At 38.3% G+C, this 13,782-nt stretch overlaps 1 protein-coding gene across 1 annotated transcript in view; it reads right to left on the reverse strand.

The window, feature by feature from the left end:
- The window catches only part of PPP2R5A (protein phosphatase 2 regulatory subunit B'alpha), a 43,526-nt gene that overhangs the window by 19,087 nt on the left and 10,657 nt on the right, over positions 1-13,782 (reverse strand). Inside the window, exons 2-3 of the mRNA XM_084513202.1 lie at positions 6,328-6,524; positions 1,661-1,762 (exon numbers count right to left, since the gene is read on the reverse strand). Coding sequence (XP_084369328.1) covers positions 1,661-1,762; positions 6,328-6,524 — 299 coding nt within the window. The remainder of the gene's footprint in view (positions 1-1,660; positions 1,763-6,327; positions 6,525-13,782) is intronic.

Here is a 13,782-nt window from a genome sequence, read left to right on the forward strand (position 1 = left end):
GTATAGAGAAACGTCAACAGATTAAACAGAACAAAGAACAGTAGAGATTCAGATTTTCTCTTCTTCTCCCTCCCAGAAAACTGGCTATGTGACAGATCAGAATTTTGAATTCTACCATCCAGTTGTGGGCACATGAAATGTAAAAGAAAGGAGAGGAAAACACAAACTTGTCACTGTGCTGCAGTGAGCAAATCCATTCCAAGGACAGGATGAATAACTGACGCAGGAGAAGGAAATCCACGATCAATAATCAAGCAGCCTGGCCAAAACTCATTTAGAAAAAGGCAAAGGAAAACACTGAAAATAAAATTTCAGATAATAGCACACAATACTCTTTCAATTTCTCTTAGACAAGCATAAAGCACAAAGTGAAACGGTCACAGAAACCACAAGTCTTTTTCTATAAGAAGAACTATAGTTTACTTGTGTCCTAAAGTGAACTGAGAAAACATTTACAAGTTTTACTCCTGAGAGACAGGCATTTTGAAGTCAGATGATGATGTTTCTACCGACCATAAGAGACATTTGCATAGCCCTTTTGCAAACCTCCCCCTGTCCAACCAAGCAATCCCCCTTTATTTGAGGCATAGCCATTACTCCTACAAATTAGACGCAGACATCCACAAACTAATTATTATCACAGCCTTTTTTTTTTTTGGTGATATCTTGTTTCTTACTTGGTTTAAGTCTGAAATACTATCCTGAACATGGAAGTTTAAATATCCAGTATTAAAAGTGCAGGCCTTAATAACAGCATTTCTTGATTATACTATATCATTGATATAAAGGAACATATATGTCCATGTGGTATTATGAGGACAGAGTACCATCCCAACTCCTCTGTGAGAGGGGAGCAGATGGTATACAGATATGCAGCAGCAATTACTCTTCTACCCACTATTAGGAGTTGCTACACAGCAGATTTTATTTAATAGATACTACTTTTACAAATTCAACAACAAATAACCTGAGATATGAATGTGGATGATTACAAGTGACTTGGAATTCCTCAACTTTTAATAGTTTATTGAGAAAAATTCATCAGTACTGCAAGTCAATCACGTGATTGATACAGCAACGCTATAATAATCACGAGATTGGTACAGGAGCGCAACAATAGAATAACTAACCAACTGTTACCAAACAACAACGCCTATATTGTAAAGTTTTTGCACAGAGGGAGGGAAGAGGGTGGGAAGAATGAGGAGATATCTATTTCTTGCTGAAAAGACAAATAAAGGCTATTGCTCCATTTTTGTTATTGTCACAAGAAACTGAATTGCTAACATCTGCTTATATTTCACTGAAATCATACAAAAATTGCTCAAGTACAGAAAACAATCTCTTAAATAAAGAACATAATTACCCAAAATACCCACACAATTTTAAGACATATATATACATACCACATTTCAATAACACAATCACTCAATTTAAAACAAAACAAAACAAAAAGAGCATTTAAGCAATTTGGAATGCTTACATTCTGCTGTATTTATACATGCAAGGAAAACAACCACTTTTTCCCTTATGAGCATAGAAACACACTTATACTCGTAAAGCTCAATTCTAAAGTTCATATCAAAGGCAAAAAACTACTCAAGTATGCATTCCTGGTTCTTGCCTTACAAGATGATTTGAAAATAAAGGAATCACACACCTGTATGTGGGGCCATGAGGCTTCAAGAGTTGGCTCATCTTCTTCTGGATCAAAATCTGGATTATCGCTAGGTGGAAGTGTTCTGAAAATATTAGAACTAATCTGTAACAAAAAAAATGAAGTTTAATTGTATCACTTTTTATTCTTCCACAGAGCACACTGAACAAGGTATTGCTTTTATCCTAAAAGTACATGAAATGACACCAGCTAAAAAAAACAACACCTTTTTCTTTACATTTTTTAAAAGCCCTGAATTCAAACTGAGGAAAGCATGAGGCAGGCTAATGAAAACACCAAGAAATTAATTTTTGGCTTCATTGTTTTACAGATTTGCAGTTAGATATTGTCGTATCTTTTTTTTTTTTTCTCTAGAGCCATTAAAGTTAAAAGAACATTTTGTTTCCTCCATAATAAAACTTCTTTTTTTTTTTTTAAACTATGTGACATCAAGAGCTGAAGTTTTATATAAGACATCAAACACAGCATGACTAACCAATTGTGATTTAAACAGATCTCTTCACATGTAAGACAGACAATCCCAAAATATATCTAATTTTAGAGTTCTTCACTTAACTTCATTTCAAGGTGTTCTTTACTTGTAAGAAAGAGCTGAAGAACTGTTTACAGTTTTTCATCTTCCGTCATTTCAAGATATTTCAAGGTTTGGGGAAGTCAAACTTATGTAACAATTGTAACCTTTTGATCTAACCACAGAGTAACTTAGAGAAAAACAAAACAAAACAAAACAAAAAACAGAAAAATGGTAATCAAAGTAACTCAGTAGCAAAATAGTCATATCAAATCAATTTCAAAAGAGCAAATTTAAAGGGGATTTTTCAAGTATATGCAAGTCTGGATAGAAAACCCATCTTTCGCATGTCAGAAGAAAAATAAATGCCATGTCATCTGCCAGATGCAACACACTGGATTTTAAATCTCTTTAACACGAACAATAGAGAACATGAAGTTAACTTCATTTCTGCATTTTCTACTGTTCTCTCAGGAACAGGTTTAACCCAATTTTTCCAATTAACTTTCAAGCACATTAGCCTTTTCGATCAAACCTGTTTCAAATAGCTGCTAACCACCCAACCCTGCTAAGCACAAAAGAAAGACTGTTTGACAGTTCGCAGCAAATGCTACTGCACAGCTTCCATGGAGTCTCCAAGGTGTTGGAAGGATCCTGCAAGAGGGCTTGAAAATATCCTGAAGTCACCAGCTGGCTCTGCATAGCTGAATCAGCTGCTTCATTAAACAAGGCTTAAAGCTACTGCATGAACTGACTTTTCAGTTCCTCCATTCTATGCCCCATCCCTGTGGCCTGCTGGACACGTTAAATCTGTAGGTACTGCTGCTCTACACTAGAAGGCCAATGATGTTCTGTGGATATGTGGATATGTGGATATGGCCATTAGAGCACGATCTCCCAGTTTTCTGAACAGCAGAAGCTGTATTGAAGTTGTTTGATGTTGCAAACATAACAGGACACAAGTAAAAGTGTCTGGTGAAAGGAGGGGAAAAACAGGAGTTTGAGAGAATTTGCATTTTAATCAAAGCCAAGGACCAAATCTTGGTTCTGTTACTTGATAATGTCTACTCTTATTAGGCATGCAAGAAAAGATCCACGAAAAACACACAAATCAGTCCCCTACTGAGGCTACACCTCTGGTAACAGTTCTTCTGGTAACATCTCTTGACAATACATCCTATTACTTCTAGATGCATCCTGCTGAACTGACCCAGTCAAAGTCTCTAGTCCAAAACAAAGGTATTAACTACCAAACACATTGCTGTAGCAGAGAAACAGCAGTTCTCTCTGCCAGATGTTTCAAAAACTAATTTTATGATTTCCAGAGTATTCCATACATCTACTAGCACTATCAGTCTCCATAGAAAATCTTAGAACAAGCTGTATACAGTTTTTATACTAACCAGTCTCCCCTAAAGAACTGCTTCAATGACTTCGTTATATTTGAAATAGTTTTGCTTCCAGTTTCACCTGCTTCTTCTACTAACGTCTTGCTTCCAAACATGGTACAGGCTATAGCTTTCGAGGTTCCCAGGAGGTTTTAAAACTTTTAAAAGACTTGTAATGCCAACCCCTAATTTGCTGTTAGCTTCGGAGTACTTTCAATAGACAATTTCCAGACCGAGGAACTGCTAATTTTGGATGACCTAGAAAGGAGGTGCACAGCCCTTTGTGCTCCCCCTTCAAAACTATTCGTAAGCAAAACTTTTCCTCAGTTCTTAACACAAAGACTTTGGCAATGGAATTACAGAAAAATCAGGTTGCCTGGTACACCAAAAAATAATCCTGCACATCTAAACAAAGATATTTTTATAATCTTATCCCATCCTTGAGGGCCTGAAAATGTATTAGTGTCATTTCAACTAGTGCTGCCTACCTCGGGATCCAAGCAGAGGAGGGACAGTTGCAGGAGGCATGACTGTGTGCTTTTGGCTCAGCAGCTATCACAGTATCAGAGACCATGCGAAGGCAAGGAAAGCAAAGAGACCTCCTCACCTGCACACACCTTGCCTATGAGCTGCTCAGCAACAACAATATTTTTCCTCTTGATATCTGTAAGGGATTGTTGACTTTGCCTCCCCAAGACAAAGGCAATTCCAATGAAACTGTGCTGCTTCCTCTGCAAGCTGCAGGAAAGGGGTCCCAGGTCTAGGGAAAGACGAGGTGCTTTGGAAAGAAATTAGCTCTGTTTCTGCCACCAAGGCCACTATGGCTTTTTCTAAGGGGATTGCTGTGGTCTGTCCATCCTTTACTACCAGCCACAGTAGCTGGGATTCACTAAGGCTGATTTCTACTTTTTTTGCCTCAAAACCACTATCCTTCAAACTCTGGGGGAAAAAATAAAATCAAATGCCTTTTCTTTTAATGCACTAACACTGAAGAGAAAAAAAAGTCTGAAAAAATAAATTAAAAAAAGTTCTACAACTCATAGAAGCTACAATGAAAGGCCTCAAACCTGATACACGTGTTGTTTGAAGGGAGAGACCCATTCCAGAGCTCTTTCTGAAAGCTGGTACTTAGTCCTAATTCATAGCAAAGACCTTTGCTGCTGCCAGTTGCCAGGGAGACTAAAAATACTGTTCAGGCTTGGAGTGATCTTTTGTCTCAAGCTCTGGAAAAGCTCTCATTGAGCATTTAAGGCCTTCTTCGTTTTCTGTCATTTTAAGGGAAAAAAGGAGATGGAAGGTTGTTGGAAAGAAAAATAAGCATCCACAGAGCCCAATCATTTGCACAACAACAACAACAACAACATCCTCAAAAGAACAGCTTAACACCATATCTCCAAGAAAAGGAAGCAGCTCCAACATAAAAGAAAATCTCTTCACCCTTCAACAAGTATGGTAGGCTAGTTAGTATACTCCTTCTTTGAACAGCAGGCTACAGAGGACACACACAGTAAGAAAATACTAGAAGGATTCAGGCTTGTTGCCACCAGCAGTGGGGGAAAAAAAGCTGAGGAATAGGTGGACAGACTCTGTCCTTTATGGTGTTGGGTTCTCCTTTAAAGTAAATAAATAAATAAACAACAGAGGTGTCCTAGATCTTTTGTGACGATTAAGAAGCATCTGGTGAAACAGACAAAATTATTAGAAGTGTTTCAATATATCTTAGCTCTTCAGTATAACAGTATAATTTCTACGCTTGTTTATATTAATGTTCTTAGAAAGAAAAAATATAACAAACAAACAAACACAACACTGAAGGAAAAAAAAGATTTCAGTGTATAGAAAACCATAAAAAGTTGCAGGCCATATTCTTAAGTCTGCTTACTCACCCGATAGCTACTTTCAAAGTTAGCATTGTGCATATGTAAATTTACCCAAAGTTTAGACAACCGTTAGCCTAAATGCAAGGGGACTAAACACGTTATTTTTACATTTCAAATATCTAGAGAAATCAGTTTTGAAAGCATTCTGAAGTATTTTAATAGTCCTTCAGTTATGTTCCCTGCACGTGGAGTAGTAGTTATATGTAAAACAGCTCTTCTGTAGCATTTGAAAATGCACATTAAAATCTGGGAAAGTCAGCAGATACGGCCACATATTTTGTTGCTTATTCAACAAGCCGTTTGTAGAAATTGCACGGTACAAGTCATTCTGTGGTTTACGACTGAGAAAACCACTTAGACCAATCCAGCACAGCTCTCTCAGGCCCAAACAGTAACAAACAACCACACCAAGTATTTACAAAGCACAGTCGTTTTCTTACACTGATAAACCTTTCTGTTGACACTAGCACCCACAAGAATCTTTACCAGAAGACCTTATGCTGTCATTCCACTGCCGTTCTTAAAGAAACAAAGACAGGTAGCACTGAAATATTTCCATTTTCTGAATGAGAATGACTTCAAAGCTTATCCAGAATGCAAGCATCTGCATTACACCAGTTCTTTCATTTTAATTACCCTGAAAGCATCATATTTCAGCTAATAATTAGAACACACAAGTAGTGTGGTTTTCTTTTCTTTGCAAGCCTGTAAGCCAAGATATCATTAACAAATGATATTATATTTTATAAGCAGAAAAAAAACAACAGCAATTCTGAGTTAGGTGCCGTTACAATTGTAAACTGATTCATTTAGGATATTTTATTCAAATTTAATATATCACATGAACATTCCATTCCAGATTCTACTTACCATTTTCACTATGTCAGCATAAGCTGATTCAACAATCACTCCACGATTTGTTGAAACATATTCAACCAGTTCATTCAGTGTTGCTCTCTTAATTTCCTTGCTTTTCAGGTCTGAAACAGAGTCCATGAAGTCAAAGAGTATACAACACTGCTGCAACTTCTGACAAAAGAGATCTTGCTGTTCATTGGAGGTGGCATCTGTAAAAGGAAAGAAAAAAAAAAAAAAAAAAACAACACCTAAGTCCATAGAAGCAAACTCAGGATTACTAAATCTGTTCTGTTGACTAAAATTCCCATCACGTGTCAGACCTGTAACTGAGGAATGGTATGATGCAGGACCAGCAAATTAATAGACAATACTGTAAAAACTGAATGATAGTGAATGGATCTGCTTAAGTATGCTAGAATGAAAAATTCACTATTTAAAACTTGTATTTCATAGAAATAATGAATATAGTTGTAGATGTATATATGGAAAATAAGTGAATTAATTTTATTTGAGGTACACAGACATTAGTAAGTACCAACTCGCCTTCACTAAAAGTCACATACACAAGCAATGCATCATACTAACCTTTCATTCATCCGATTTGTCTCATTCTGTTCCCTAATCCTTTATTACATAACCTGCTTAAAAGCTGTAAAATCTGCTTTGAAGGAACCTTGTCTTTTTTTTTCTTTTTTTGTAAACCACGATGCAACGTACCTTGCATACTTTTGATACCATGTGATGAACGTTTCTCTTAAGAATCAACTCCAATATTTCAAAAGGATTAATCCTGAATGTTCATGCTTTGGTTTAAATAATTTATCATGATCTTAGTCGTGTCAGGCTTTCCATCTTTTTTGGCCCGTTACGACAATGTGTGACTCTGCATCATCATTTCATGGTGCAGTTTCTCCAGTAGTAGATAAACAGAATTACTCCATTAGTATTTCACACTAGCTCTATGGCAGATGGATTATTGAGTACTGGATACTTCGAAAATTTAATACATCCTGAGAATATTATAACCGAAATTTGCAGGATCACAGCAAAAGCAGCTGTAGTTTTAACTGAGAAATCGGATGACTGTCATACTGCCTAGACACACACCGAGAACCCAAATGCCCTTTGTTTGCTTTTTTGCTTTGCTCGTTGGGGTTCCTAGTCACTCCAGCAATAGTATCAGCTCTTCTACCAGTCACTTGGGATTTCACCTGTTCTGCTGAAAAATTTTTATTCCCAGTTTTATCTGGGACTAAGGAATGCTTTCCCCCTGTAAAACTTTGAAGACCTGTCTATAGACAGACTACCTAATCCCTTAGCTTCATCCATTCCCTGCAGTATCTACATGAACGCTGCTGCTTCCTCAGAAGGAAATTAGCACAACAAGGAAAGGAACCCAGCCTTGTAACACTGAATGTTGGAAATCTTATCTTTCACTTTAAAGGTTGAACAAAAGACAGAAAGGTCTCACACTTCTCTTTATTGTTTTAGGAGTATTCTAAATAAGCAAACTTTAAGTTTGTAAGTTTAACAACTCGGACACTCTTTGACGAGGCCAGTTGCTCAAGTTTCTTACCAAGCACCTCCCACTTAGCAGCCAGAACAACAACCGGGGTTTTAGCATTCAGTCATTATCTGACAGAATTCTTGCATTTCTGTACAAGCAAAAAAGTAATTGCTAAAATGGCCTGAAATGCCTCCACTGTAATCCCAACTGCTCGCCGTGCCCTGGAAGTCCAAACACCAGAATATTGTATTGCACTGCATTCCCGTTTGCCATCTGACAGTTAAGATCTTATTAACTGAGCATAACAACTTCAGCGGGCTTTTCAGAAAGCCGGAGGTTATTATTCCCTCATAAAGAGCGATCTGTACTACTGAATGCTAATTCTGCAATTTTAACCATTTTCCTTTTGAATGCGGATGTCGTAAGATGCTAATTTTTGCTCGGCTATCTACAAATCGCACGATACCAAAGACGTGAATCGTTACACCCTGCAAAATAATCAACGTCAGCTGTAAAAACATTTGTAAGTTACATAACATTTCAGCTCAGATCATCTAATATTCGGCAGCGGGTTGCATGAGTAAGACCTGCACCATAGCAACAGAGCAATAACAGGGACACGCTGCGGGTAACATCCCCAAAGCCTCGCTCGCGGAACTGCCCCAGGACACACAGCTTCCCCTGAGCCTAACCTCGTGCTGCCAGCCGTCCGCACACAGGGCTCAGATCTGCTCTTACTTCTGCCCACTAAAAACCTGACTATGCTCCACGTTAGCAAAGGCCAGTAGTGAGGTGCAGCAAATACAGCATCTTTGGGTGATGTTCAGTTAAATCAAGTTTCATTAACCAAAATTTAATGTTTTAAAAACTAGCTGACATTGTCTGAATACTCCTCATAGTGGTTAAAACAAACTTGTTAAAACAAAGTTGAAATCAAGCAAGCAGAATTCAGAAGAAATCATTAAATCCCTTATTACCTTCCCTAGAACATCAAAGAAATCCTGGTGTTAGCCACTTGTATTTCAACATCAGAGTAACAGAGATCATATCTCTGCGGCCACGCATCACCAGTCCCTTTCATTAGCGATCTGATCTATCTCAATTAGACATCTTCCTAAATGAAAAGCCTGCCCATAAATCAGTGTTGTTACTTGCACCATTTAAAGCCAAGCCATACAAAGTATTTTCTTCTACGCATGCATCCATTACTCACAATGACAAGGGGAAATAGTGAAATAATGACACGTGCAAGAGATGAAAACTTAAGGAAGGTAACACGAGGACTAGTCCTGCGGCATCTCATGTGCTTAGCCCTTGCCTCACACATGGCACCTGTATCCCAGGAATGCTGGGGACAGGTGCCATGGAAACCACTGCCTGCTTTGGGGATATTCATGTCAGCATTCCTGGCTTTTTTAAGCCTTGTCTTTAACTACACCTAATTGTCCCAGCACAGCAAAAGCTAGACAACCCTACGTTGCAGTAAAATCATATTGCAATAGTTTATTCCAGCTCTATGAATAAAATAAACTCTGCCAACATTATTGCATCAACACCAGAGCTTTGAGCTTTAGTAGTTTAACCTGTGGCACAATTTTTAAATAAGTTTTAATTTAACTTCTATCAAGATTTATTCCACGCATATGAAGTTCACAAAAACTGCTTACCCTAAATACCAGGAGGACCGCAGAAGGTAACACAGGTTCAAAGTAGGCAGTGGATGCTTCAAGAAAATAACCCTAGGGACGGGTTGTACTTTCAAGTGGAAAACAAAACAAAACACCAAAGACTGAATTCTATTAACCACCTGTCCTTACATTGCTGTATGCTGTTGGAAAAGTCACTTTAAAAAAATAATAGAAAATGGTCTGTATGTTGTCTGCTCCAGGTGATCAAAATCCAATTTGCTCAACTTTGTTTTCCAGAGGCTGCTCAACAGAGGCACGTCTTAGGAAACTCTTTAAATCCACTGTTACATCCGTATGAGGGCTGTTTGTCAGTTGACCTGAGGTCCTTGGGAAGGTCCTAATGACACTTTAGGCAACCACAGAGAGACAGTTCCTAATCAGATATGACAGTAGAAAATCCTAACAACAAAAAGTTGTGTCCAATACAAAAAAAAAAATTATCGTAAATTACGATCCATTTTAACCATCACTCTTTCTAAGGATTGTCATTGCCTCTGGTCATTTGCAGGATAGATGGTAAAATATGTTTGCAACTGATGAAAATAGTTCATTTGATCCTTGCACTTCATGGTACTGAAATTCTCAACAGACTACTACTACTGTTTACAAAAGCCTCATCATTACATACAATAGCCACAATATCAAAGGATAAAAAATTACAAACAAGTCAACTCACAAGTTCCTCCGGAGCAGAAGTTACTAAACATCAGAGCTGCATGACTGTACAGATGGGTCTCAAAATCAAATGCTTTAATACTTTCCAGGTTATCAGTCCATGTCTGAGCATGGAGCACTGAGTTAAAATATGATTTTTTTCTCCAGGGAGGACCCAACCAAAATAAAGATAAAGAAATTTTACAGTCTGAGCTACCTCATGAGCATATAACTCGAGAGACAGACACCGCCATAGCACTAACCAGGGGACTACAATGACGTCTTCCCACAGTGTATTTATCTCGCATGTTTACAGGCATTTCTCCTGGAAGGAAAAGAAAGATGCTTCTCCTTTCTCAACAGAACTGTTTATCCAGGACCTCCTGTGCAAAGCCAGGGAACAAAACACTATCCTCGCTTCAGCAGAAAGCAGAATCCAAGTCCCCAGAACTCCCCTCTCAACTGGAAAGTCAAAAAATCGGAACTCCCTTCACAAACTGGAAATTCAGAAAACCTTACTTTCCCTGCCAATGCAAAACAAACCCTCTCAAACACTTGTAACAGGTTTCCAATATTTACTGTGCTACGTGCAGCTGCACTCGACGGCAGTGGGATCTGCTAGCACAGAATGAAGCCCTAACAGTGACACAGAGAGAAGCACAGGTACCATGAGACATCATACTTGTGTTTTTTTTTCTTCACATTATTTGAACATCAACGCTGTTGAATCTCTGGCCTAGCCCACGCAAGTCAAGCATAAGGAAACCTGCCTAACCTCATTTTAAATTTTTTTTTTGTTCTGTGCAGTTCTTGTGTACACTGTCATCGCAATCTCCTGAAGCACCCGAAAGTGTCGGTGTTTGTGCTACAGAGCTGGTAAGGAGGAGGCACTGTTAAATAATGGAGTTTTGATGCAATTGATGTTATGGGAGGAGACACGGTATCTTTCCAAGTTCTCCGAAGTCTGTGTCTGCAGCTTGGCAGGCAGCACAATGGTTGGCTGACAATGAGGAAAGAGGTCCCTTGCCCTTCTACTCCCTTGTCATTTATTCCTCCCTTCCCCTCCCCTGCTCCCAGTCACATCCATCCCTCAACACCAGCTCTGCAACTTGTCAGCCCCTTCTGCGAGCTGCTTTAACTCAATAACATGGCCATATTAGTGAGGTTAGATGGCTTCTGGAGGGGCCTGACGATCATCAGGTCTGGCACAAGGTTAGCGGTGGGAGCAGAAACTCCTCTTTCAGCTGCAGCAAGTTGTTTAGTTAGTTCATTAGCTCATCTGTAACCATATCCTCCAGCTTCACAGGTATGAGGTAACTGAAAAATCCTAATTACACATTAACTAGTTGGTTTCATTTTTTTTTTTTTTTTTTAATTTTCTTCTGGAAAGCAACTTTAAGCTCCTTTCTAAAGGAAGATGCAGCCCCTGTATAAAGTCTCATGCTATACTGATGGTCTAAAACCTTCCTGCAGTAACTCCTTACATCTGTAAGAGAAGTTTCCCCATTTTGGTAGCTCAGCAGCCCAGCTGAAACTGGTGAGGCCACTCAGACTAGTAATTATGCAGCACGTTAGGTATCCATGGAATCTCATTACTAGTATTTTCTTTTTTTTTTTCCCCCCCATACAGAAAAAAAAAATAAATTGCTGCCTAAGGAGTAAGTGCCATTTCTTAACAGACTTACGGGGGTTTGTTTGATTATTTGCCTTTTTTTTTTTTCCCCTATTCAGAGTTGAACAGCGTATATATTTGAATTACCTGTAGTCCTGAAGCCTGCATCTCTTGCTGGATTTCTGGAAGGGGCTGAGTAAGTTTCTCTGCATGTTTTCACTAAACAGAGCCCAGACTTTGCAAGGCAGATAAGGGAGTCAGACAGAACATCATGCATCTTAGAAATTAACCAGCTCCCTATAGAGGAGGTTTATTCTTTAGGAGGAGGTTTGGAAGACAACAAAGCAGAACACCATTCTCAAACATGATGTTACAAAGAAGTCCATACCACATATGGGAGATGGCCAAAATAAAGACTTGGCACAGAGCTAAAGGTACAGAAGGCACATTGGTCAATTCTGTCTGGGATCTGCATGCTCATACAGATGGACACAACCTCCCTATTTCAGAAATCCAAAGGCCTGCAAAGGAGCAATCACAGCAATGAGCTGAACTTCTCCTTCCACTGAAACTCTCCTGCTGATGCTCATCAGGCAGGACTTACACTAGTGATCCACCTGAGCAGTACTTTAAAAATACACTGCAACATGCTGCTTGCTCAACTGCCCCCACAGCAAGCGTTTTATCCAATTTAATGCACACCTTCCTCCAACCAGTTGTGCAAAATCAAATTAAAATTGCAAAAAAGCAACCAAACTGCTAAAAAAAAAAAATAAAAAAAATCACACCACCATCCAAGTAAATCTCCATTTTCTTTTGAAATAGCTAAGAAACCACAAGTTTTGCTCATTAGAATATTGTGAATTTAAGATTAACTCCTTGATACATGCCAGGGCAAAAAAAGAATTTAAAGAGTCTCACACAAGAAGTGAAACTAAATAAGGACACAATCTATGATGATTTTTATTCACATACTCTATTGTGGTTTACAGAGATAGCTACATATTCTAGGCTATAGAGAGTTTTAAAGTTGTTTACTAAAAGCACTTCTCGAAAGCTACGTCCTGTCCAATACCAGATATTGTTTGTTCAGTAAGGCTCGTCTGCCAGTCCATGTGGCCAGCAGTTGACCTTAACAAATCAGTCCAGAAAATCTGAAAAGCCTATGCTGATCCAACAACATCTGTCACAAATTTTCTCTGACATGACTCCTTGGACTGATAGTAAACTGAAAGTGTCTTTCTTATCTAAATTGTTTCTGTCATCTTCCAAGCATTCTTATAATCTCGTATGGCTAAGAGCTCCTACCACATTAAATCCCTCAATTTTAATGAGAATTTGACTCAACCAAAACACTTCAGACAATAAGAAAGTACCCAGCTGAAGTGCTTTCCTATTTAATAGCCTTATTTCCTACTGGTTAATTACAGAAGACAACATGAAGACAGATGCAAAACATAATGCAAATTACTCTCTTAGTCCTCAAAAAGTTCATGAACAGCAAGACTCTAGTGACCTGACAACATCCACCTTATTTCTCCCACAACTTTCTCAAAAAGGAGAATTAAAGCCCTACTCATTTCTTAAACAAAAGAGAAAAACTACAAAATCAAACACCATGCCAATGAGTCGAATGGGAACATTAAACACCCTGCAGACATCTTTGACAAAATGTGCATCACGAACCCTACAAACATTTCCTCAAGAGCATCACTGACAGTACAGAACTGAAACTCAGTTACATGCAACAAATAATTCTGAGGAGAAAATAAAAATAAATAAATAAATAAATATATATATATATATATATATATATGTATGTTGTCTGATGACAGGACATGGTTATGCTGCTTTTAACAGAAAGCACCAAGATGCTGTGCTTTGCATACGGTTACCTGTAGGCAAGCTCTGCTCAGAATGATATAATGAATTTATTATACAAGAAATTCTAAAAGAAATCTTACTATAAAAGAAATTTCAGTTTGTGCAGTTGTAGTGTGCATTTT

Source organism: Aythya ferina, assembly GCF_964211825.1.
Source record: "Aythya ferina genome assembly, chromosome: 3".
Lineage (NCBI taxonomy): Eukaryota > Metazoa > Chordata > Aves > Anseriformes > Anatidae > Aythya > Aythya ferina.